Here is a 26,843-nt window from a genome sequence, read left to right as displayed (position 1 = left end):
GAAGATAGCCTACACTGGTACTGCTTTGCCACCACCACCAATAGCCAGGGCCTTGGAGGCAAGCCACCTTGCCTAAGGCATCATTCATTGATCTGCCAAGACGAATTGCCCTTCAGTCCCAGACACCAAGAGTGTTGTGTGTGTGTGAGTCAGGGCGGTCAGAGTTCCATGTGAGTGCCACTGCAAAACTGTCTTGAGTCCTTTCTGCTTTGCAAAGAGACGGAAGCCAGAAAATCAGCTGTTCCCATGGAATTCCACAGCGACAGGAGCAGTGCAGAAGAGGGTCCGTCCCCAACATGACATTCCCAAGTCCTCAGCACCGTGTCTGGCCGTGAACCACCTCTTGGGAATTTAGCTGTGGTCTTTGCTTTCTAAGTTTTCCTAGTGGTTCTGTACAGAATCACCTAGTAGACTGTATTTGCATGCTGTTCATAGAATTGCTTGTTGGAATCTTACTATTCAAGATGTTAAGCCCCCACCCACCTCCTCCATCCTCAACCACACACAGGAATTAAAGATATGAATCTTTGTTCTCAGGACAAAATGTGAATTACAAACAGTGAGGAGCTTTTGAGGGCTTTGAGCTGTGATAATAACTTGGCTTAGATGTTGCAATATCTGTTATGTAAGGCTTACCAGTTGAGTTAAGGAAATACAAGAAATTGCACCTTAACTGAACTTCTTTTCTTAACACTAAAGAACTGGAAAACTGACGGTGAATATACTTGACATGTCACTCGTTGCTTTCAGTTTCAGTCTTCAATAGCATTTTTTCAGCTTTATTCTCGTTCCTGGAAAATGCAAGTCAAAAAATCCTTTGCATTTCTTGAAGAAATTTGCTTTTCTTCAAATGGTCTAACGCCTTTCATCCCTTCATCTGGTTTCTACCTCTGCCCTTCAACAGCTGTTTTTCTGTTTCCCTGCAGGTGACACTGATCCCAACCCATGACTCGGAAGTAATGAGGGAATGGTACCAGGAGACCCACGAGAAGCAGCAAGACCTCAACATCATGGTTTTAGCCAGTAGCAGCACAGTGGTTATGCAAGATGAATCCTTCCCCGCTTGCAAGATTGAACTGTGAAGGCCAAGGCCAGCCACACCACAGGATTTGAACTTTGCTTCCAGAAATTCTTCCATTTGAAACTACCTTTTCTAAAACGTCAATTCATCTGATTAAGTCGCTGAACAGTTACCTGCCAAATGCTATACTGTGTCATGGTGATGCAAGTCACTAATATTTCTCAGTTTTTGCTGATTGCTAAGGGAAGTAACAGTATTCCCACGATAGGGTTCAAGTTACTGCAAAATTACCTAGCCCAGTTCATCTCTGCTGAACATTCGGAAACCATGCACTAGCGAACCCAACTGACTTCTGCTAGGTAGAGGCATTTGTCTTAGAGAGAAAGAGAGAGCGAGCGAGCAAGAGAGTGAACGCAGAAAAGAGGGAGAGGAAGAAGAGACAGAGGGAAGAATGAGAAAGAAAAGGAGCGCAAGAGAAGGAGACGTAATGGTAAAGAGTTCTGGTGAGACACCCGGAGAGACAGAGAGAGAGCAGAGCGGGGTAACGGGTGGGTGGGACGTCACCAGTAGCTAGGTCTGCATTTTCTCAGGCAGAAGGTCTTCTGTTGGTCTACAGAGGTAATGTTTTCCATTTTTGTCAGTCTGAGTCATCGGAAAGGGTCTTAATTGGCTAAAACAAGTTGGCTGGAAGACAAAAAGAACGCAGCTTCTTAGGAGGGCATGTGAGATTTTCACGCCTTAATTAAGCTCCTTCGGCTCTGAAGGCTGCACACTGACCTGACGTAGCGAGTGTAGGCTGGACATGCGAGTGGTACGAGCCCCATTCAGAACTTTCTTTCAACACACGAGTAGGCAGGTCTAAGGCATGCTCCCAGCATCTGTCCACCCACTTAGTCCACTCTGTCAACTAACCTGCATGCTGCAAGACCCACGCTCACCCCACTGAACTGAAGCAAATACCAAAGCAGTTGGGAGTACATATGGTAGACAATTTGCCTTAGGAAGTGACTTGAATGTACAAAGATACTTGATGCACTTATTTTTTAATGTGAGACAGCAAGTTTATAAAACATCCATGTAGGATTATAGATACTCCAGTTAAAGGAGCACATGTGTGCGCGTTGCGTGGTGGTACTAGAAGCTGATCTGATTGGTCCAGCAGTTTGATGCTGAGTCATGTGTGTTGAAGACCACGTCTGTGCACCTGTGGCCCTTCAGTCAAACAAGTTGCACCGCTGGCAGCTTCTTCACTGCTGCACGTTCAAGGTGGAAATGGCTTCGATGATCAGAACTGGGAAACCGCGAATGGGATGGTGGAAGAGGTTCTCAGCGAGCGAACAGTATTTGCCTTCCTTTGTCTTACATTGGCTTTTTAAATTTTCCATTAATTTCAGCAGAATTATGGGAACAAGTGTACAGAAGAATTTTTTTTTAGATATGTGCGAACTTTTCATAGATGAACTTTTTAACAGATGTTTTCATTTACAGGAAAATGCAGAGAAAATTTTCAAATGATAGGTTTTTTTTTTTTTAAATGTTTCGTAAGACAAACATTGAATAATGTCATTTGAAGTTCTGGCAAGATTGAAGTCTGATATTGCAGTAATAATATTTATTAAAAACCCATAACTACCAGGAATAATGATACCTCCCACCCTTTGGTTCCCATAACATGAAAAGCTGAGTATGTGCTATTTGAGAGTGGGGGAGAAAGGCATGGTAGGCTACTTTTCAAGACCTTTACGAATAGATCACTAGTGATGACCTACATACTTCTCTCAAGATCTTCAACCATGAGGTAGAAGAACCCTGGCAAAATCTGCTTTGGGATTTTCTTTTCTGGAAAAAAAAAAAATGAAACAAATAATACATGGAATCCAATGAACTCCCAAGTCTATGGTTCACCATGTAGAGTCCAGAGCTCATTTTCGTCATTGTCATCATTGAACTGTGAACCTGGGAAGCCAGATCCTGATTAGAACTGATGGCAGGTTTCCGGCCGCAGATCCAGCACCCAGTGTTCCCATGTGGCAAGCTCTCAGCCGTCACGTAAAGATTCCTGCAGACGCGCCGGTCTGCGGAGCAGTGAACAATGACCTCATTTTATTTTCTATGTTAGTTATTTATTTCAGAATTAACATTTTAGTTTATTTTTGTCTGATGAGTGTATGTTTTGCACTGCTAACTACTATGAGGGTTTAACCAGTGCTTCTTCAGGGTCCCTTCCCTGGGGAGCTATGCAGTCTACTTAATGCTGTGAATTACATTTTTCAAATGTTTAATTTTTTTAAGGAAATTAATATTCTATTTTTGTTAGGCTTCTCTAGAAATGCAGCTTTTATTTATTCCCCATTTCTTTCAAGTCCTTAAAAGTAACATATTAAAGGTACAAACAGTTAACACGTGATGGAAAAGTCATTGTGACGAACATGGATTTCATTGAGTATAAACTCATCTGCTTCAAACTTATTTTAGGAGACAACCTAAGCTAATTGTTTAAGGGTTAGTTATCAGGTTGAATTGATCCTCCTTATGCCTGGGAAGAGAAACATTTCTAGCCTTCTTGCCAAATCCAGACCTCTGGTTGACTTTCCTTTGATAGAAGATGGAGTTCTACTCCAGTTTCCCAAATTAAATGTATATCACATGTACATGATTTTGCTTTTAAAAATTCAAACATTTTAGGAGAATTATAGGCAGTCTTCAGTTATAACCATTCTGCTCCACTCCCTTTTCTCTCTCTCTTTTTTTTTTTTCTTCAATGGGATTTAATGGGGAAAATATATAAAAACTGTCACTAGACAGCTGGTTCTTTTTCCAGTGAAATCTACCTATACCTTTCTCCATCCATTGTTCTTGATGATGACCACAGAACCTAAGTATATCAGGAAAACCAATATTTGCATGACAGGTTGCTCCTGTCCTCTGGACACCTTTCCTACCTGTGTGACTAACCTAATTTTGCTAGTTCCATAAACACACAATTAGTTTAGTAACAGCCATCACAGTGTGCCATGTACATTCATGGTGAGAACGAAAGATGGACGTAGACTTCTAGAGCTTTGTTCATACTGAGTACTTGATCCGATGGTGTAGACTGAACATCTGAGTGGAAGGAATTGACACTCTCGGTGAAGGATGGCTTTCTATCGAGATCACACCCATGACCATGACCCTTTTTGGTAGTATTCCTAAACAAAATTCTGCAGAGACGAAATGTTAGAGATGATCCTCCATTGTCAATTTTAACAATCCCTCCCCACCCCCGCTTTCTGCAGACCCCAATCCCTGTGCATGCTTTCTCAGTCTTGTGGTGGGACTGGATACAAGGACTGACTCCCCCCTCCCCCAAACACCATTTCCATGGAGTTCAAAAAAGAATTTTTTTTTCTTAACATATCATAGTGAATGGTTTCCCCAGTGTGTATGAATGTTTTAAGTGTCTCCAGTAGCTTATATGGTTTAGGAACTTTCTGACACTCATTTAATAAGATTTAATCATTTGCTAATGGAAGTTTTACCACCTTCTATTTTCCCTCTGTTACCAAATTTCAGCTCCCAGGAGCTGCTCTACAATTCTGAAATTGCTTTTCTTGCCTCTCTTTTAGTCACCTGTCACAGGGATTCCTGCTCGCAAGGATCATGTGAGTTAGGATAATGACTTCTTTTTTTTTTTTTTTTGCTCTTCAGATTTAGAAGATCCTGTTTCTATTTGAAAGGAACTGTAAGCTTTTATCTTTTAGCCAACTGAACAACACACCAAAAGCAGCCTAGGGATGAGCATTCTCTGAAAGCAATTAGGTTTTTCACCTGGTATTAAAACTATTTACTATTAAAAAAAAAAAGCTGTGACTTTATGAAGTTCATGTACAAGGCAGCATCAAAGACTGAAAAGGAAGGGAAACCAACCAACAGCTTCTCTGCACTTGTGTGGAGCTCCCCAAGGCGGGAGCCTGGAGGAGAGGCGCCAGGCCAAGGCCAGGCTGCCCTTTCTAGAACATTCCGCGGCGGTCGGCCTCGCTCTCCACGCTGCGTGCGGCCCTGCTCCCTGCCGCCCTGGAGGAGCGTCTTGAGCCGCAACGAGAAGCACTCCACACTCCTCTCTCTCGTTCTGAATGGTGTTTGTGTCAGTCTGCAGCTGTGTATGGTATGATGTCTTATAATCCTGCATCACTTCTATCCTATCCAGTCATATCTAATGTAGAAAATTAGTTTCCAGTGAAAGTAATCTGTAGTGCTTTTATGATATTTGTGTGCAATATCCCCTCTTCCATTGAGGATATTTGATGTAAAGGAAAAAAAAAAAACCTCAGTTCCACAATAAAATACAAAAGTGGCAAAAGGTCACGTGTCTGCTGTGCTGTCTTTGGCTTTTGTGTTCCTGAGCTGGACTCATCTGCCCACATGGAACAGCCGAAGCCCCTGGGCCCGGGTGGTCCTGTTCTCAGGTGGGAGTCCACAGGGTCCCGCTGCTGTTTCCCGGTGGTCAACCTCTTTATCTTGTGTAACCAGGCCCGAGAGGGACAGAAACCAGGAGGTGAGCGGAAGGAGCTGTGCAAGTTATGCCTTAAATAAATAGACTTGGGGCCCTTGCTGTGGCATAGCAGGTAGGGCCGCTGCCTGCAGTGCCGACATCCCATATGGGTGCCGGTTCGAGTCCTGGCTGCTCCACTTCTGATCCAGCTCACTGCTATGGCCTGGGAAAGCAGTAGAAGATGGCTCAGGTCCTTGGGCCCCTGCACCCGCTTGGGAGACGTGGAAGAAGCACCTGGCTCCTGGCTTCAGATCCACGTAGCTTTGGCCATTGTGGCCATTTGGGGAGTGATCCAGCGGATGGAAGACCCCCCTCTCTCTCTCCCCCTCTGCCTCTCCTTCTCTCTCTCTGTAACTCTGACTTTCAAATGAATGAATGAATGAATAAATAAATCTACTGGGACCAGCGTTGTTGGGTAGCGGGTTAAGCCCTGCCTGCAGTGCTAACCTCCCAGATGGATACTGGTTCACTTCCCGGCTGCTCCTCTTCCGATCCAGCTCTCTGTTATGGCCTGGGAAAGCAGTGGAGGATGGCCCAAGTCCTGGGGTCCCTGCACCCACGTGGGAGACCAGGAAGCAGTTCTTGGCTCTTGGTCCAGCCCCAGCCATTGCGGCCATTTGGGGGAGTGAACCAGCAGATGGAAGATCTCTCTTTTTCCCTCTCTCTAACTCTACCTTTCAAACAAATAAAATCAATCTTAAAAAACAAAATAGAAAATGAATAGATGACTGTAGCTGAAGGAGGGTGGATTTCCTGCACCAACTGTAAGCAAACAAAGAGCCACAATTTTTTTTTTTTTTTGAAAGAGTTACAAAGAGGAGTGGCAGAGAGAAAGAGAGAGAGAGGTCTTCCATCCGCTGGTTCACTCCCCAGTTGGCCGCAACAGCCGGAGCTGCACCGATCTGAAGCCAGGAGCCAGGAACTGCTTCTGGGTCTCCCACGTGGGTGCAGGTGCCCAAGGACTTGGGCCATCTTCTACTGCTTTCCCAGGCCACAGCAGCAGCAGAGAGCTGGATTGGAAGAGGGGCAGCTGGGACTAGAACCGGCGCCCATATGGGATGCCGACGCCACAGGCGGAAGATTAACCTGCTGAGCCATGGCGCTGGGCCCCAAAGAGCCAGATTTGAATCCGAGCTCTGTTGGAGCTCCTTCTCTCCCCAGGGAAAAGAGCATCTGACAAGGTGGTCAGATTCCATGGACCCTTCCACGGCTGACCTGCTGGTGCTGTGGAAGCACTGGACTCAGCGGTTACGCCCAACACCTTAGCTACTTCTTAATTTTTGCTCATGACTGCAGAATATGCTGTATCATCTAACATCGTGTGCTGTGGGTCTGGCTCATACACGGGTGCCGAAAACTGTCAGGGAGAAGTGATTTATGTGTAACAGAGAATGCCAAGCAGGTGTCCTCTCTGCCCTCCTTGGAATTCCTGCACCTATACTTTGCACCTGTACCAAGGGATTTCAGGGTGAACACGCGCTGCTTGGGGAAGACGAGAGATGAGGACAGCGCGTTGTGATGGGAGTGCCTCAAGTTCAGGAGGGAGCTTGGGTGGCCAGCGGCAAAGCCCCAGAGATGTTGTCTAAGGTCTGAGGTCCCAGCTCTGAGCCCTGGGAGAGGAGTGAGGGAAGTGCCCAGGGAGCAAGTCCAGGCAAAGGCACCAGGTCACACAGGCCCAGCAGAGAGCACCGTCAGCACACGTTGGGGGAGTACGGACCGCTCAAGATGGCAATGCATAATGGGATAACGGGCACCTCAGTTCCTCCACGTGGCCCCAGGAAGATGTGCTTCCAGCCCTGGCCCTGTCTGCCTGCGGCCTCTCCCAAGCCATCGGCCTGTCACTCACATACACTCCATCCTAGCTCACCTTGTACCTCCAAAGCCGTGGGGCTGCCTGACCAGTCTGGTCAGAAATCACCATTTGCACGAAGGATTCTGTAATCCCTCCAGAAAGGAAAAGGTTAAGCCAGGTGAGCTCTCAGGGTGGGAAACCATCCCTCTAGAGATTTTAATTACACTTCTCAAACTAAAACAAAATAGTTGAGTAAGTGGTTTTCTAGTCCATGGTTGAACTGTTCAGTTCCGGAAACTCTGCTTTCTGGATTGAGCCTATGGGGACAAACCATCCTGGTTTCCCAGCGCTGCCCTGTCCTGGGGACTGCTTGGGGGCCAGGTCACCCTAAGTGAACTCCACCCTGTTTAAGTCCCACTCCCTGCCGACCTAGGCCCAGCAGATGGGAGAAGAGCTCATCTCTTTCCAGCTGAACCTTCTTTATACGTTGGAGAAAGCTTGCTTTTTTCCTGTCTCTCAAACAAAACAACAAAGATCTATTGAGGTCCTGTGACTGTATGTTCTCCCTCTGTCTGTTTTATCCATTCTGGATGCTTCTCTGTGTTCTCCCAATGGCCTTTTAGCACATTCCTGACTCCTGAGTTCTTGGCATCTCCCACAATTCCAGCTCCCCGTTTCCTCTTCAATCTTCTGTTGTATGTCTGAGACACTCACTGGCTGCCTGCGAGGTTTGTGCCACACCCAGTTCCTTTCATATGAGCAACTCTTCTGGCTAATTCTTGGGGAGTCACCAGCAGTGTTTGCAGTCGATGGAGGAAGGCTGATCAGGCTTGGTTCCCAGGGAGATCTCTGTACACCAGCCGACGCAGCTCTAGTTCGTGGTCCAGCTCATCCAGTTCATGATCGTGGCGGTCCCCACTCTGAGGAGCAACGCAGGCTACTTGAATGCAGCCTGAGTACCACGTGGGAGCTGATGCTGACTCCTCCAGCTGTGTCTGCAGCCGATACCTCTTCTCTGATCCTCAAAGTCACATCCAGTTGTCTGTTAAGATCTCCATTTGGATTTCCAATAGGGATCTCCAAAATATCCCAAATTTAACACGGCCCCACCCAAAACCCTCATTTCCCTCCCCAAACTGCCTCTACCTCTAGACTTTAATACTTTAGTCAACGGCAAATACATGGATACATAATTCCAGTTGTCCAGGTTAAAAAAAAATGGGGCCCATCAGCAAAAGTGCTCAACCTTGAAAATACACACCCAGTCCCATCCCTCGTCGCCACGTGCACTGCTGCTGTTCTTGTCCAAGCCAATCATTTCTGTCCTGGTTATTGTCACAGCCTCCCAATTTACCTTCCTGTTTCCTATCTCTGCCCTCGTGGCTTAGTCTCCATGTAGCAGCTGCTCTAGCTTTTTTTTTTTTTTTTTTTTTTTTTTGACAGGCAGAGTGGACAGTGAGAGAGAGACAGAGAGAAAGGTCTTCCTTTGCCGTTGGTTCACCCTCCAATGGCCGCCGCGGCAGGTGCGCTGCAGCCGGCGCACCGCGATGATCCGAAGGCAGGAGCCAGGTGCTTCTCCTGGTCTCCCATGGGTACAGGGCCCAAGCACTTGGGCCATCCTCCACTGCACTTCCCGGGCCATAGAAGAGGGGCAACCAGGACAGAATCCGGAGCCCCGACCGGGACTAGAACCCGGTGTGCCAGTGCCGCAAGGCGGAGGATTAGCCTGTTGAGCCACGGCGCTGGCCAGCTGCTCTAGCTTCTAAAAATGCCCCATCAGAGGATGTCACCCTAGCTCAACAACTTCAAGCAGCCTGCCCGAGGAAAGCCCACTGCCCTAACTCACAGGCCAGGCCACCCCTTCTTTTACACCTCGCCTCTCTGCCTTACACACTCTACTCCAGCCACACTGGCTGCCTTGCTATTCCTCGGCTCCTCACACCTTCATCTCCAGGACTTGGTGCATTGCTGTGTCCGGCAGGCATGCTTGTCCCTAGGGGTGACTCCATGATTCTCAACCTCTCCCTCAAGGGGCTTTGTTCAAATCACACCTTCTAGGGAGGCTTTTCCTAAGCGCCCTGTTTTAAGTTGCAGCCTCCCCCACTTAACCAGCATCCTTGCTTTGTCTCATTATAATTTCTTGCTGTAGGATATATTACATACTTTTTAACCATCTACCTGCCTCCTTAGAATGTAAATGCCTATTTTGTTCCTTGTTGTGTCCTCAGTGCCTGTGTTAATAGTTCTACATGGTAGCTGTCCAATAAATGCTTGTTGAGTGAGTGAATGTGCAAATGTACCTCATCCCAGGTTGCCATGGCAGTTTTACATGGTGTATTAGATGAAGAGTGGGTTGGGGGTTGGCGATGCGGCATAGTGGGTTAAAGCTGCCACCCGCAGTGCCTGCATTCTATATGGGCGCTGGTTGGAGTCCTGGCTGCTCCCCTTCCGATCCAGCTCTCTGCTATGGTCTTGGAAAGCAGTAGAAGGTGGCCCAAGTCCTTGGTCCCCCGGTTCCTGGCTTTGAATTGGTGCAGCTCTGGCTGTTGCGGCCATTTCGGGAGTGAATCAGCAGATGGAAGACCTCTCTCTCTGCCTCTCCTCTCTGTGTGTAACTTTCAAATAAATAATCTTAAAAAAAAAAAAAAGAAAGAAAGGTGGCTTTGGACTCCGACACGGTTTAGTTCACACACTGTCCGCGTCGCATTCTGATTGCACTGAAGTCTGTTTACGGCTCTGCTCAATGTGGCTGATAGGCCCTGCCTGGCGGTGTTGCTTCAAGGGTGAGAGAGCATGTGTTTCATCAGGCAGGATAACGGGAATTCAATGAGAAGCCCTCAGCATGATGTCTGCAACCAAGAGGCGGGTGTGGCTGCCTGGGAAACTCACCCAACAGGGACTCACTGTCCTGTCCCCGGGGGAAACTCACACTGGGCGTTCTCGGTCCGTTTCACCCACACCATCATGGGCATATTAGCTTCTGAGACTATGTTAAGGATGAAAACGTTGAACTCCGCAGAGATGGAGCATCACAGGGGCCAAGAAAGCAAGCGACTCTCCTCCCTCTGGGCTGCTCAGGGGACGCCCTGTCCCTTTAAAAGCCTGCCTCACAGCCTTGACCCAACGCTCACAGCCTGTAATGCATCTGTTTTCAGATACTTTTCGCAAGAACGTATTCATTGTTTTTGAACACATCCGGCTCGGATCTGCAATCTCTAACCTTCATAGATAATAAGCACACACAGCCCAAATAATATCTGGGTTTCAAGGAAGGTCCCAGTGCCCTCTGCTGCAATCTCGGGGCACCGCACGGTCCCTGGTTTGGGCTCCTTCTACTCTGCAGGCAGAGCGTCCTTATAGTAGTGCGCCAGGTCAGTGGAGAGCCTAAAGGACCAGGGGAGAGAAGAGGTTATCTTCAAGCCAAGAGGCTGTTATTTAGAGGAAAAACAAAAAAGACGTAATTGTGCTGACATAACGAGGTGGAACAGTACCCCCCTTTCCCCGTTTCCTCAAGAGGGGTCTTAAAGATTCATCCTTTCCAGAGCTTGAGAAGTTGATGAGAATACACTTGCACCACATTTCTGCATTTATGATTCACTGAAGTCCAAGATCTCTGAGGCCACGTGACAGGTCACCCCTTTCTCCCAGTGAGGGTGTCAGGCACCTGCCCCTGCTGGGGTCGCGGCCCCGCATCCGCCCTGCAGAACCCGAGATGGCCGACTCAGTTTACCCAGACAGCAGAATTATGATCATACCCTTTCCCTCAGGGGGTCCTTGTTTCGGAAGAATAGTGGCCCACCCTGTGTCACTGCATGTCTTATGTTCTCAGTTAGACAAGAGAGACCTAGCACTGAGTACTCTTCTGGCCTGAGAAACCGCAGTTGTAAATGAGCTCTCTGCCACCAGCATGTTTAGGTCTTATCTAGGTCACCACAATCTTCTGGGGGGACCGGTCCATACACACCGGGTCGGGCTTTCCAACCTCAGCGCCATGGACACTCTGCACACCGGAACGCTCCTCGTGGTGAGAAGCTCTTCTGTGCACTGTAACACGCTGGGCACCACTCTTGGCCGCTGTGTAGTAGATGCCCATAGCAGCTCTTCAGCTGCGACCATGGAAGATCCCCCGAGGGACCGCGAGGGTGCCTGCATCCCACACCTGCACCAGGCTCGATTCCTGCCTCAGCTTCCTGCTGGTGCAAACCCGGAAGGCAGCAGTGATGGCTCTAGTAACGGGCTTCCTGCCACTCACAGGGGAGACCCAGGTTCGGTTCCCGGCTTCTGGCTATCATGGGGGCGTCTGGGGAGTGAACCTGCAGATGGGAGTTGTTTCTGAAATAAAGAAAACAGAAAACTTGCAGACGTCCTACCAAGTCAGGACCCGCAGTCCTGGGCTTCCTCTGAGGACCGGGCCACTGCAGACGCTGCCCCGCACAGAGGACGGGGGAGTGTGCCAGCACCGCCCTAGGAGCAGGCCGGGAGTGTCCCTGACCAACGCGGCGATGGAGTTCGTGGATGAACACGCAGCCACCTCGGCCCTCCGTGGACACCGCTGAGGGGTGTGCGCAGTCGCTCCAAGGGCCCCCGGCAGGGGCAAGCCCACCCCAAGCCACTCACGCAATCCTTCCTCCCCTCTCCGACTCCAGTCCTTCTCCGGGTCTGTCTTCACCTCCGACTGCTGTACTTGCACTCAAACTCCTGCTGTGGGGGGAGCACAAACCGACAGCCACTGCCCCAGTCTGGGAGTGTAGCCCTTCGAGTCAAATCTGGGTTGTCCCTGGCTCTTCAATCACGGAAGTGGACCCTGGCATCGAATCACTTCTCATAGCCTCTACTTTCCCATTTCTAAAAATGGAGCTGTAACCACATTCTTGTGGGTTAAACAAGGCAACGCCTATACGTTTAATATGGCTCCCATTATTGGTCTAGGACTTAGGAGATTTGTGCCAAGGCTGTGTCAGTTCCAAATCTCCTGTGTCGAGGTAGGTAAGTGGGACACAGGGGAGGCACAGAGAGGATTCTGATATTCTCCGGCCCCGCCCACACCCTCCCACAGGCTCCCCACCTGCTGACAACTTGGGCCTACAGGACACTTTGTAGGATTCAAAGAGGCCTTCTCTGTATAAAACCCTCACCTAGTACACACTGCTTCCAGCATCTCAGCCTGAAGACTTTCAGCCTGATAAATTAATTCTATCTGGGGCTGGAATGTGGCACAGCAGGTTAAGTTGCCATCTTCAGTGCTGGCATCCTATATAGGCGCTGGTTCAAGTCCCGGCTGCTCCACTTCCGATCCAGCTCTCTGCTGTGGCCTGGGAAAGCAGTGGAAGATGGCCCAAGCCTTTGGGCCCCTGTACCCACATGGGAGACCCGGAGGAAGCTCCTGGCTTCGGATTGACGCAGCTCCAGCCGTTGTGGTCATTTGGGGAGTGAACCAGAGGATGGAAGACCTCTCTCTCACTCTCTGCCTTTCCTCTCTCTGTGTAACTCTTTCAAGTAAATAAATAAATCTTAAAAAGATAAAAAATAAAAATAATAATTCTATTCATAAATACTTATGGTAATGACACCACTTTTTTTTTTTTTAAAAAAAAGATGTATTTATTTCTTTGAAAGGCAGAGTTACAGAAAGAAAAGGAGGGGGGGGAGGGAGGGAGGGAGAGATCTTTCACTTATTGGTTCATTCCCCCAAATGGCTGCAAGGTCCAGGGCTGGGCCAAGCTGAAGTGAGGAGCCAGGAACTTCTTCGTGCAGGGGCCCAAGTATCTGGGCCAACTTCTGCTGCCTTCCCAGGTGCATTAGCAGGGAACTGGTCTGGAAGTGGGATTTGAACCGGCACTCACGCGGGACGCCAGCATGGCAGGCAGCGACTTTACTTCCTACACCACAACGCTGGTCCCAGTGACTGTACTCTATGAGGACACAATCAATGACAAGACACACAGAGTGCCTGTCTTCCTGGAGTTTCCAGTTTGGTGGTGGGGGTGGGCATTTCGCAGTGGTTAAAACAGCACTTGGGACATTCGCATCCCATACTGGAGTGCCTGGGGCAAGTCCTGGCTCCTCCACTTATTTTTTTTTAATTTAATTTTTTATTTACTTGAAAGGCAGAGTTATAGAGAGAGGGTGAGGGTAAGGAAGAGCAGGAGTGAGAGAGAAAATCTTCCATCTGCTGGCTCACTCCTCAAATGATCAGAGTGGCCAGGACAAAGCCAGGAGCCTGGAGCTTACTACAGGTCTCCCATAGGGGTGCAGGAGCCCCAAATACTTGGGTCATCCTCTGCTGCTTTCCCAGGTGCATTAGCAGGGAGCTGGATTGGAAGTGGAGCAGCCGGGACTTGAACCTGCACCCAAATGGGGTGCTGGAGTGGCAGCTTAAGCTCCTCTACTTCTGATTCAACTTCCTCCTCATGTGTACCTTGGGAGGGAGCAGATGATTGTTCAGGTACTAGAATTCCAGCCACTCACGTGGGAAATGCAGATTGAGTACCAGGCTCTTGGCTTTGGCCTGGCCCAGCCCGGGCTGTTCTGGGTATTTGGGGAGTGAACCAGCAGACAGTCTTCTCTCTGCCTGTTTTTCTCTCTTCTGTCTTCCAAATAAAATGGAAATAAACTTTAAAAATTAAAGTCTGCTGCTAGCCTCACCCAAATCATTAATGCACAATTTATAGCATGGAGAAGGGATAAACTTGCCGTGAGGCTGGCTCACAAGAGCACCAGGTAAGGGAGGCCCACATGGAGCAAGAATGCAGCACCTGCATCGGCCAAGCAGACCATGGGGCCCCTATCAGCTCCAGGAAGCGGGCCAGGGGCAGCGGGACCACAGGTCAGGGGAGCCTGCTGTGCCACAGGCAGAAGGCACTGTGTTGCTAAGCAAGGGGGGAGACCAGGGCTTGCTGTGGTTGTAGTCCTGACTCCTTGCCCTTGGCCATGGGCGTGAGGCCTGGGAAGTCTGCCCCACCCCCAGGCAGCATCAGCCAGCGGGCGGTGCCTCCTGCCTCCCTTCTCTTCACAGGTGTGGGATCTCCAGGGAAGGCTTCCGGATCCTACTCCATTTTCTATCTTTCACAGGGGTCACCTGCCCCTCCCGCGGCCCTCCAAAAGATTTTTTTTTTTGACAGGCAGAGTGGACAGTGAGAGAGAGACAGAGAGAAAGGTCTTCCTTTTGCCGTTGCTTCACCCTCCAATGGTCGCACCACGCTGATCCGATGGCAGGAGCCAGGTGCTTCTCCTGGTCTCCCATGGGGTGCAGGGCCCAAGCACCTGGGCCATCCTCCACTGCACTCCCTGGCAACAGCAGAGAGCTGGCCTGGAAGAGGGGCAACCGGGACAGAATCCGGTGCCCCGACCAGGATTAGAACCTGGTGTGCCAGCGCCGCAAGGCGGAAGATTAGCCTAGTGAGCCACGGTGCCGGCCTCCTATTTTCACTTCCACCTCCAACAGGACATCCGCTTCTTGGAGGCCCTCAGTGACACAATGGGTTTCTGAAAATGCCTTCCATACTCAACTCCAAGTTCTTGGTTCCAACACAGCAGCTATTATCCCTGCCTTCTGCAGTGGTTAAGATAGAGGGTTTGGGGCCAGCATTGTGGACAAGCACATGCAGCTGCCCTGTGACTCCGCAAGCCCATATCTGAGAGCGAGGACTCCTGGCTACTCCAGTTCCCAGCCAGATCCCTGCTGATCTGCCTGGAAGGGAGAAAATGATCCAAGTATCTGGGCTCGAGGCGCCTCCATGGGAGACCCGGCTCCTGGGTTTGGCCAGGACTAGCCCTGGCTGTTGTGGCCATTTGGCAAGAGTGAACCAGTGGATAGAAGCTCTCTCTCTCTCTGTAGTTTATTTATTAAGTAAATAAATCTTTAACGAAAGAGGGTTTCCCAAAGCCCAGCATATAATAGCAACAGCAAAAAATAAGGAATGCTGGATCATCCATCTATTTCTAGGAAAGCCACAGACTACAAAGAACATGGAAGCTGCTGTTTCCATTCAGAGTGGGAAAATTGCTTTAATGATCTTAGTTTCAAGGTCTTCAACCATCCCCCCCCCCCCCCCCATCTGATATCCATGGTAGGACACTAAAAGGCACGGTTTGGTGCTGAGCTAACGGGAGGAGAAAGGCATTTGTGCCTTTCCATTCTGTCTGCTTCTGTCCATGGCCCTGCCTTTCTTCCATTGTCAAGGCGAGTATGGGGCTTGGGCCAGAACCGGTTTAGTCTGAATTGTTCGTTTTAGTTCAATTTAAAAATTCTTTCCCTGAACACACCAACTCCGCTGTGTCTGCCCCAGGACAGCCCACAGCAGACACAGGTTAACTCATTAAGGCCCAAGACAGGCGCCGGCCGCCTCTCCTTGGCGCTTCTCTGCTCTCCCAGTCTGCAATGCGCTTCCTCTCAACTCCCCCATCACTGCAGCTGTGTGCATGGTTGGGGAGGATGTGCCAGCCTCTTCCCCCTCACTAGCAGCTTAGTAACCCGAGGTAGGGTCTCCACTCTACTCATCAACGCCATGGCACTACTGCTGGTGTCTTGTACGCAGTGCATGCTGAACAAATGGAGCAGAGCAGTTCAGAGTGGGGGAAGGGCTGCTCGGAGTCTAAGGAATAAGCAGCCAGCAACTGGAATTGCCCTCTCAAGAAGTTTGGCGACGAAAAGGGGACAAATAGGGTAGCCTGAGCCATGGAGGAATGGGCCTTTTGTTTTGTTAAGGGAATGAGCTCTCCAATCAGACATCAGGAGAGAAGATGCAAGATGGAGAGGAAATGCATGGTGGTCCCGGAGCAGTCAGGCAGGTCTGCAGTCAGAGTCAGAGTCAAAATCTAACCCTGGAACACAGCGGAGATGCTGGCAAGAAACCCTAGTGAGAGCATCAACTGAGAAAGGCGGGCGTCCTGTGGCCTCAAACGTCTTTAACAAGGGACAGGGGCTCTAGTTCTGAAGGCAAGAGTCGGGGGCTTCTGCAGGGGGTGAGCCGCTCAGGATGAATGGGAGGGCCACAGAACTGAAGAGGACCGTGGAACTAAAGAGGACTGCCATAATTTGCAGCAGACTCTCACCAGCCTAATTTTACAGCTGTGTCTGCCAATGCTCAGTAGGTCAGAAGCAAACAACCAACCAACCAACCAACTGCTGGTGTATCAGTCTCCTAGGGCTGTCAGAACCAAATACCTCAAACTGGGCTCTTGACAGAACAAAGTTCTGGTGGCTTGCAGTCAGACACCAAGGTGTCAGCAGGCCCGGAGTCTCTCCGATGATTCCAGGGGCAGACTGTGGCGTCCCTCCACTTGTAGGTGCACCACTCTGGACATGGGGTCATCTTTTCTCCTGCTTGTCTGTCCCTGCGTCTAAATTTTGCCTTTTAAAAATGTTTTAAGGGGCCAGCACTGTGGCATGATAGGTTAAACTGCTATCTGCAAAGTGGGCATCCCATATGGGTGCCAGTTTGAGTCCTGGCTACTCCACTTTCAATCCAGCTCCTTGTAATGACCTGGGAAAGCAGCAGCAGATGGCCCAAGTCTCAGCTGCTCCACTTCTGATCCAGTTCCTTGCTAATGCACCTGTGACGGCAGAAGATGGTTGCATCCACATGGGAGACCCAGATGGAGCTCCGGGCTCCGGCCAATCTCAACCCTGGCTGTTGTGGTCATTTGGGGAGTGAACCAGCGGATAGAAAACCTCTCTGTCTCTTCCTCTCCCTGTCACCCTGCTTTCCAATAAATGTTAAAAACAGGGTAAGTCCTTAGTGGTAGTGGTGGTGATGATGATTAGAAATGCTGGTCTGATGGGGAAGGAAGATTGAAAATAAGTTGCTCAAAATGATGGTAACGACATTGATGGTAACACTTCCTCTTTCTCCTCCAAAGATCACACACAAACAATGCCAGCACATTTATTTCCACAGGTTCTCGACAGAAGAGCACAGGCCTGAGGGAAAGCTGGCACTGCACTTCCCGGCAACAGGACACGGCGGGCAGCGGCCCTGGCCCGTGTCACAGAGGGGCAAACTCAGGGCACTTGCCGTCCCGACAGTCCTCATAGCCCCGCGCCCATCTCGCTGTCTCCAGCTTGGCATTCACAGGTTGTGCGTGTGTGCATGTGCACCAGCGGCTCACTGTGCTGATACAAAGCTTTGGAAAAAGTGACCCCAGTGTTGACGAAGGTGTCCTAGCCAGGACTGGCTTTCTCAAGAGCCCTTCCATGCTAAAAACGTCACTGTGGGCGCCTACACCTGGAAGTCCACAGGGTTTGTGCTATTGGGTTTACTCCTGCACTTCTCCCAGGGCAGGTCCGGAGGGGCAGGTGTGGTGGAAGGCAGAGCGTGGGTGTGTATGCGCACCCCAGCCGGCTCTCAGCGCTGGTGAGGCGGCTCAGGGCACAGGCGTCGGCATGCGCACTGCACCTGGTCTCATGTGCCTGGGCTGGGAGACCCGGCTCTCAGCCTTACCTTCTCCTACCACCAGGAAGGTGCTGGGATTTTCAAAGCTGAAAATTGCCTCTGGTGCCCCTGGACCCCCACAGAAAGCCCCAAGAGCCCCCTACAGGTAGAGCTGGTGGCTTCGGTGGCTTGTGGACAGGTAGTGACAGCCTCTTGACAGTGGGACACAGGTGTCTGCGTTAGAGCAGGAGAAGCTTTGAGGAGGAAGCTGAGGCTGCTGCCCCCCGCTGCCGCATCCTGGGCCGGGTCACTGAGGTGCTGCTGGCAGGGTGGGGGTGGGGGGCTGTGGCCTGTCACGCAGACAGAGGCCGTAGCCCCCTGTTGCCACCCCCTGGGCCGAGTCACTGAGGAGCTGCTGGGGGTGGGGGTGGGGGTGCCCACGGCCTGTCACGCAGACAGAGGCCGTAGCCCCCTGCTGCCGCCCTCCGGCCTGGGCACTGAGGAGCTGCTGGAGGGGGGGCCCACGGCCTGTCACGCAGAAGCCTTTGCTGCTTGCCGGGCCTGGTGCTCCTTTCTCGCCTTCTCCCGCTGCTCCTGTTCCCTCTGGATCAGCTGCACCTGCTCCTGCCGCCACTGCTGCTGTTTCTGCTCGTAGGCGGCCAGGTCCTCGGCCTCGCAGCTGGGGAGCTGCTCCTTGACCAGCTGGGTGGTCAGAGTCACAAGGCTTTCTGATTCCACTCTGCCCAGGGCCTGGAGCTCGGCCTGCAAGGCCTGTGGGTGACAAGGAAGAAAGAGAAAGGGGGAGGAACACAAGAGGAGAGGAGATGAAGTCGGTGCAAACACACGCGTCTGCTGCGGAAGAGGCACGGCCTTCCACCCGGCTCGGTGAGCTCCGGCCACTTCCTGCCACTCACGGCGCCACGTGCTGTTTCTGCCCTTCACTCACACCATCCGTGTGCAACAAGATCCATGCTCCTGTTCTGGCCCAGACCCAACCAAGCAGCGAACTCCAAGCACGAGAATTCAAGATGCAAACAAAATGGCGGAGACGCCGGATAAACTGGAGCGAACCCTCCGCAGAATTTCCTTAGAAACACTGACACACTGCCTTCCGAGCGTTCCTCCCAACAGAGGGACATCCTTTCGGTTCCTCACTCCCGGCATGCTCCCCTGCGCCGTGGCACGCTCGCACCTGCTGTGCTCCCCTGCGGGTCAGCCTCTCCGTCCGTCCCAGCCGCACCTGGACAGCAGCTCGGGTTGGTCAGTGTTTGACTCCGGGAGAAGGAAGGCATTAAAACCCGAATCTGCTTACGCCTTCCAAGATGCGAGGATCAGCCAGCGCCACTTAGGGCCCTGCTGCAGCTCGTCCCACACAACCCCGGGTGTTCCACAAGCAAATGTGGCTCACCGGGCACAGCGGTGAGGCCTGCTCCCAGGAAGTGCACAGCTGTAGGGGAGGCGGAGTCCACGGGCTGAGGAGTGGCCCGAGACCTCGTGAGACAGGTCAGCCACATAAGAATGAGTCTAAACAGATGACCTCAGACTAGTAACCATGAAGACACGGGACGAAAAGGAAATGTACAATGACAATGATTCTCTCAGGTGTCACCCAGAGTGGGGTTTGAGGCCAAGAAGCAGGCCTGGGATGGGAGAATGAGGACTTGGGTCTGAGTCAGTGAACTTTGGTTCAAAGTCAATCAGTGGCTGGCGGGTCAGTCCCTCTGGGCCTTGTGGTTGTGCAACGTGGCGTGAGGGCTCCCCGAGCCAGGGCTCTGGTGAGGAGCAGGGTGGTGCAGTGACACGTGACACCCGGCCAGCAGGCATGAAGTCTCCAATCTCTTTTCCTTCAATTTTTATAAAAATGTGTCCACAGAAGAGTGATAGCTGAGAACTTAAAATAGGCACACAGCTCCGCCCTGGGAGACTCAAGGGACAGGAGTGGTCACTTCTGAGAGCGATGTAGCAACCCTGCTCTGTGTGAAGGTGGCAAGTGGTAATCCGTGGGGCTCAGCAGACTAAGTTTTCTTCAGCCAAATATGCCGAGTAGAGAGGAAAGATACTGCTCTACTGCCAATTCTCGGTCTCAGGAAAGGGGATTGACACTTCCTTCCTGGTTTCAAATGACAGAACGGAGCCATGACCTTATAGAAGTACTGGGACAAACAGCTGCTACAGATACAAGAGAATCTCCCGATAACGCGGGCAGTACCTTTCCCACGGCAGGTTCAGTATAATTCCTGAAGAAACAGAAATGCAACGACCCAGCGAAGTTTATAGCCACCTGTCCCCAAGTGTCACAAGAGGTCAGCGGGCATGGATGGGGCTAAGTCCCATTCCCCTGGTGCTGGGTCAGAAACAAAGCAAGCAAGATGCCAGGGGCTTAGACACTGACTCTCTCTCTCCCTTTCTCTCTGAGTCTCATCATGGAGCACTTGGGGATGTACAGAGTCCACAGCTATCAAAGGGCCGGCCCGGGGAGAAATGGCGGGAACCTGTTCCAATCTTCCAGGCACATGAGACACGACACAAAGCAGCCAAAGACGAGCAACAGACGACACCTGCCCCCATCCCGACCTGCTCACATGTGGCTCTGTCACAGCTAACTGGGTGCTGGGTCATTAACACGTGACCAGACCCTTCCCGCCTGGGGCGGGAGCCAGGCTGTGGCTGTGAGGAGGCAGCAGGCCCCCAGCAGGGACGAGTGTGTAGCCGCCTGATGTGACTGGTTAACTCGAGTACAGAAGGAACAGACACATTCCATTGCTCTCTCTTCAGACCACTTCCCGTGTGAAGCAATAAAAATGCCATTTCTGATGCCAGTTTTTAATGCCTTTGTGTGTGACACAAGGCCTCAGTCTGCCTGTCCCCACAGCAGAGGCGCAGGGAGTATGCACAGCTGACACTCAGTGCCCGGCTGCTTTACCTGAAAGCGCTCCAGGTACTGGGGAAGCTTGGACTGCTCGGTCTCCTCGATGTCTAACTGCTCCACCAGGTGGGCTGGGCCCAGCGTGCCTTCGCCTTCCTGGGGCTGCTCTTCCAAGGCCTCGGCGGCTGGGGACGTCACAGCCTTCAGCACAGCGTCCAGCACGTCGAGCTGCAGAGCAGACAGAGCGTCAGGGACTGTGCATCGGGGCGGTCTGGATGCTCAGTGTACAGACAGACTGGAGGAGGAAACAGGGCAAACAGGCCCTAAAAAACCAGGAGAGGATTACATACACTTGTAGCAAATGTGAATGGTTCTATTTGTCCACATAACACCGTATGTGTTGACTGGACAGAACACTCCGTACAAATTAGATGATGTAGATAAGCAAGCTAAGAATCATGTGCCTAAGCACCATCACATTCAAGCTGCTTTTATTCAGCCAGGGAGGCACCGAGCAATGGCACCTGATGGGTGCTCGTGAACCTCTGCCGTCCATGTCTATTTCCCTCAGTCAGTTTGGAACTGAAAAGTCCACTGCAGACCACAACCAACAAGACGCCATGCTAAGTGCCTGGAAAAGCCTCTGGATGGGCAGGGGTCGCTCTCTGACAAAGACTTCAGCTCACAGAGTATCTGAAAATTAATAATCAGTGTCACCCACATGAGCTGTTGACAAACACCAGAGATGCAAGCGTGGAGGTTTTGAGTGAGGTGACAGCTGCGACAGAAGCAGTACTGAAGAGCACAGGGTGGTTTTTGTTGAAGGTTCTCCTCCTCACTTTCACTGCAGGGTTCAGCTCCCTGGACCCCGGAGGGCCTAGTCTATCAGAGATGGCAGAGAAACACTGGCAAGGCTGGTGCACCTGCTGGGTATGACCAGCCCTGTCCACATCACATAATGCAAATTCAGAAAATACTCCACAGCCTTTGATTACTACTGATACACTACACCCAACTCCTATGGAGTCAGGAAAAAAACAATGCAAATCTGGCTCCAATTGAAAGGGCTATTTCCCTGGCAAAGAATTTACATGTAATTTTATATCTTCCATCACCAGCACTGACCAGAGCAGTGTTGAAGCGTGTATCTTAGCAATGTGTATCTTTTAGCCCAAACACGTGGCGAAGATTGTAACGGTTCACTAGACATTAGTAGAAGGTGCCAGGCAGATACCAGACCTGTGCACCATGCCTGCAATGAAGGCCAAGGGCACAGCCCACGGAATCAGGGTCAAGGCAACATAGACAGCACCTCCAAGGGAACCTTCACACCCTGGCAAGGAGGCAGCCGACGTCTCTCCAGGCCTCACTCTGGGTATAAAGGCACATGGCGAACAGCGGACGCTGTGGCTGCCTGTGGGGCGGAAAACTTGTTGCATCTCCTGGGACCTAAGTCCAGTAAGTCCAGGGCATCACCCACTAGGGGTGAGCTGTGGGGACGGTGTTGTAGTCCAGGCGCAGCGACCCCCTGGGAACTCTGAGGCACATCGGACCCCGGCCTCGGCAGCATACGTTTACCAAGAACGGGTGAGCGCAGGAAAGCAAGGCTGCCACCTCTGGTGTCCAGATTCGCATCTGGAGAAAGAATGCTCCGTGGTCCTTCAGGACACGTGAGGGTACAGAAGTACCAGAAATGCTTAGAACGAACTCCCACCCACTCCTCGGTGCTCAGATTTCAGGGCTGGGGGTAGGGGGCGTTACGGAGCAGGAAGTATTTTATTGAACTCAGCATGAGTTTCAGGGGAGGGGACTAGTTCTCCAGACAATGAGTTATAAATCAGCATCCACCTCACTTTCCAGTGCTTTTCATCAGCAGCGCTCAGAATGTTCTGTGGTTGTCCACTCCTCTGAAAGTGCTAAGTACCTACTCCACCTAAAGTGCAGGGGTGGGGGAAGACGGTGAGAACAAAGTCCAAGGTCAACAGATGGCCGAGTGAGGGCCCAGGAACCTACCGCTTCTCTGCACAGCTTTCTGTCTCCAGGGGAGGAGGCGGCTGTCGCCATCACTTGCAGGGCTCTGTCCAGGTAGCCTGGCTTCCACATCAGAGGCATGTTGTGGTACACGGCCCGCAGTCCTCGCTGCAGCTCCACCTTCCCTGGGGCCAAGAGGAACAATGAAGAAGGCCTCTCCACAACACCCCGCTGTGACCTGACGGCACAACGAGCATTTGCCTGGCAGCTCTACGTAGCCACAGGGAAGGATCAATCCAAATCCATCCCCAGAGCCTCAGCACAGCTGGTTGAGGCACTGCACTTAGATGGCGCAGAGGTGGAAACACTCGCTGTGGACATTTCTTACTACAAAGTTGTGCCGACTCATTTTCCCCCTTTTTCACTGGGGCTGGCAGAGAGTCTCACAAAGTGTGCAGGGCTGCAGGCCTCTGCAGGGGTCTCCCTACCTGCTTCTTAAGTGGGGCTTCCCTGGGATACACAGCAGATTCATAGAATGGCAAATGCCTCAAACAGCACTCTGGTCTCAGAATCAGCCCTTTAAGGCATTCAGATCTGGCTAAAAAGCCCATGAGAGTTTTTCAGGCATGGAAAGCTAAGACACTGTGGCAAAAAAATGACCTAAGTGAAAGATCTCTGTGAGTGAGATCCTAGTGGAAAGAACAGGCCATCAAAGAAGGAGGTACCTTTCTCTGAAGGGAGGAGAGAACTTCCACTTTGATTATGGCCTTGTCTAAATAAAGTCAGAGTTTGTGAACTCAAGAGGCTTCCACAGTCTTCGCAGCTCATGACAAGAGCCTCAGGAGATTACTAATGTCATAAATAAGAGTGTCAATTATTCGATCAATAACAGGAGTCACTGTGCACTTACTCCCCATGTAGGATCTCTGTCCTTAATGTGTTGTACTATGAGAATTAATGGTAAAAATAGTCTTCAAACAGTATTTTATACTTGGTGTGTCTGTGGGTACAAACTGTTGAAATCTTTACTTAGTATATACGAAGTTGATCTTCTGTATATAAAAATAATTAAAACTGAATCTTGATGAAGAATGGGATGGGAGAGGGAGTAGGAAATGGGATGGTTTGCGGGTGGGAGGGTGGTTATGGGGGAAAAACCGCTATAATCCAAAAGTGTACTTTCGAAATTTATATTTATTAAATAAAAGTTTTCTAAAAAAACCAACCAAACAAACAAAGTGAGGCTTCCTTAGCAAGCCAGTCAGCTGAGATACCATTTCTGTTTCAAGAACCAAATCTTCCTTAGGAAAAGCAATCCCCCAACTTTCCTACAGTGAAAATCTTGTCAACATCTGACAACTTTTCCTACCAAGCAATGTTTGGCATTTTCCAAAATATTCCAAAACAGCTATGTCTTTAGGAAGAAAGAAACTTGCTCTTTTTCCCTTTCTTTGGGCTTTGTTGGCTGTTAAATCACAGAGTCCTCATGGGATCGCAGGACACGGATGCTCCTGCTGGCGCCTTACGCCAGCACAGTGGAGCAGCAGATGCGGATGGTGGACGGATGGCAGCAGGGGGGCTCTCGGCACTCCCTGAGCAGAACCCCTCCCTGCATCCACGACCAAGGTCACTGTGAGGCGACACGTCTTAAATCCACTGCCACCAGGAGGGAGGATTTGACAAAGCTATGGGAGGACATAAACAGACAAAGCTGCTCAGACGACAGCTAATTTTAGACCTTTAAGGTGCTTGAGGCTGGCTGCAGTCACATTCCAGGCTGCTGTTTCCAGCAGGGTCGCAGGAGGCTACACGGCACACGGCTTGTGTCCTGGTGGGGGCCAGTCACAAGGGCCGGGGCCTCTGCTCAGACACAACAACCGAGAACATTTTCTAAGCCCTGCCCACTTCCCCAGGAGTCCATCCAGTGTCACAGTCCTGTGTTCATTAGAAAGCAGAGGAAAACACGTGTCAATCAAAAGTAGGAGGCAAATAAGGAAAAAGTGATTTTTCAGGAGTGGTCGATGCTTGTTAGGCCAGTCTGATAAACTCCGAAACCCTTTCGCCCAACCATTTGAGAGAGAACGGGAGGGTACTGGGAAAGCTGGCACCTGAAGCCCTCTGAGGTGAGGCGCGTTTAGATGGATGGTCTCTGCGTACAGCCCACACGACCAGCAGCGAGGACGCTGTCCTCGTGACCTGTGTGGTTTCAATGCCTGCACCCCTCTGCGCCCCATGGCGCTCTGTACAAGCACAGCGAGCCCCTCTCTGCTTGGCCCCAAGTGCTGCTGGCTGTGCTGAGTTTCACCTGCCTCACCTGAAAACAACACCAAAGATACAGTGCAACCCGAACTCTCAATCTCCTGCCTCCTGGACTGTAGGTCTCAAGGGGAAAAAGAGCTTTGTTGAGACTGGGGAACGTTCTACTGGCTGCTCCTCCCCACACAAACATTACCTGTGGCCACCAGGCCTGCCTTTCACTTTAGTGGTGACGGGATTTAAGAACCCTTTTAACTCTTATGTCATAACGTGGAGGCCATGGTGGCCTATTTTGATGTCCAAAGATGAAGGCTGTAATTGGAATTTCACTCGCAAATTTAAATCAGGTTATACTGGTATTAGACAGTGGATAAAAGTATCTGTTCTGTCTAGGAAGAACAGTGTCAGTAAGGCTCACTTAGCTTACCAAGAAGTGCGTAGCCATATAACTGGGAACTCAAACCCACTGAGTTCTGTTGCTTTAGGCCTGGAAGTAACAGGGCTGCACCGAAGTTCCGCTCCTCTTCCCACTGCAACAGAATACATCAGATCACGGGCCAGCCAAGTCACGCACACTTTATGTAAAAATGTGATCTTCCATGACGTGGAAGAAAACAACATGTTACAACATTAAGTTAAAAACACAGAGGTTTAACAAAGCTATATGTACACACACACACTTCCAGTTTCGTAAATAAAAGGTATTTATGCTTAAAGAAAAGGAGCACGCTCTAGACCAACACTGGTTTGAGACAATCGAGGAAGATTCAACATTCTGCTGGTCCCACACTCATTCAAATTTCTATGGTAATGGAGGAAGCTTGAGTTTTAAACAATTCAGCAATAATAATTCTCCTCACAGTGTTACAATAAATCCCACTATTAAGTTGCTTTTAGACTGTCTTATGCCTCTTAAAAACAAATTAGGCAATCAGAAACACTTAGCGATGATCATTTGTTTCAACCCAGGGTGCAAAATTACACTTCAATAAAATTGAAGCCTTTTGAGACCTGGGTGGTGGTGGTGGGGGAAACACAGCCTGCAGCCAACAGTGGCAGCAGTGCCTCGCAGCCGACACAGGGCCCGGAGGAGAGCCTTGGCAGCTCCCCCCATAACGGGAGCTGTGCCCTCCGGGTGTCAGAGGGGTAGGCAGGGCCAGGGCAGCTGCCCTGCATCCAGCGTGGAAACAGCACAGGTTGCCCTACGCTGGTCTCTGCACTCAGAGGTCGGGGAGGAAGCGGAGAATGAGCAAGGTCTGCAGGCTGCCACTGCAGGCAGGTGAGAGCCAGGCTCCCCAGGGTTAACAGGTACCCAAGCCTCCTGACTGTGAACTGCCTTTGTGTGGTACAAGTGACAGTTCTTAATGTTTTTCCCTAAACCTCTGAAAGAGGCAAAGACCTTGGGAGAAAAAACAAAACCGCCCAGGTACTTCTGCAGCACAGGTAGGTGAAAGAGCTGATAATTAAGGACCAGGTCATTAGTTTCAAAAGCAAAGCACTCTAATCAAGGGAAACTGGGTGCCCCCCACCGTAAACTGTGTGAAAATCTGGTTCAACAATAAATAAGGAATTTAAAAAATATAGAAATGTCTTCCAATGGGGAAAAACATGGGCTACAGTACTGGGATGCGTTAGGGGCTAAAGCTCCTCTGAGTAGTGACATACTGAAGTGACAGTTTTCCTTGATGTGCCAGCAATCAGGTGAGGTGCTGAAGGTGACTGGAAAGCAGACTTCCCAAGGGAGATGAACAGGAACAGACGGACACAACTCTGGAGTTTTTTGATTGTCTGGGAATACGACAACTACAGCTGTTCGTGCGATAAGCTATTTATGTGTCAACATAAGGTATCAGATCCCTGCCCACCCTGAGAGGCTACTGTAGATGCTCCGCTGGAGGAGTTCAGGCGCTAGCTCACCAAGGTCCTCAAGGTTGTCCTGTCGCATGCTTGTGCCTCTCCTGTTCACACGCAGTGAATCTCACACTCCCAGGCTCCCTCCTCACCTAGACATGCTGTCTCCTTTCTGCAGC

General features: G+C 50.6%; 2 protein-coding genes across 9 annotated transcripts in view; one reads left to right on the top strand and one right to left on the bottom strand.

Moving 5' to 3' along the window:
* The window catches only part of MAP1B (microtubule associated protein 1B), a 97,409-nt gene extending 92,046 nt beyond the window's left edge, over window positions 1-5,363 (top strand). For both annotated transcript variants that reach the window (XM_051833246.2, XM_051833247.2), the window contains one exon: window positions 927-5,363. In XM_051833246.2, coding sequence (XP_051689206.2) covers window positions 927-1,082 — 156 coding nt within the window. In that variant the 3' untranslated portion in view covers window positions 1,083-5,363. The remainder of the gene's footprint in view (window positions 1-926) is intronic.
* An 11,857-nt stretch (window positions 5,364-17,220) lies between these two features.
* Window positions 17,221-26,843, bottom strand: part of MRPS27 (mitochondrial ribosomal protein S27) — a 100,707-nt gene continuing 91,084 nt past the window's right edge. For all 7 annotated transcript variants that reach the window (XM_051833255.2, XM_051833253.2, XM_002721108.5 and 4 more), the window contains 4 exons: window positions 25,241-25,343; window positions 22,600-22,742; window positions 20,644-20,814; window positions 17,221-18,491 (listed from right to left, as the gene is read on the bottom strand). In XM_051833255.2, coding sequence (XP_051689215.2) covers window positions 18,252-18,491; window positions 20,644-20,814; window positions 22,600-22,742; window positions 25,241-25,343 — 657 coding nt within the window. In that variant the 3' untranslated portion in view covers window positions 17,221-18,251. The remainder of the gene's footprint in view (window positions 18,492-20,643; window positions 20,815-22,599; window positions 22,743-25,240; window positions 25,344-26,843) is intronic.

Source organism: Oryctolagus cuniculus, chromosome 14 (genome assembly GCF_964237555.1).
Source record: "Oryctolagus cuniculus chromosome 14, mOryCun1.1, whole genome shotgun sequence".
Lineage (NCBI taxonomy): Eukaryota > Metazoa > Chordata > Mammalia > Lagomorpha > Leporidae > Oryctolagus > Oryctolagus cuniculus.
This window is presented reverse-complemented; position numbering and strand designations above follow the sequence as displayed.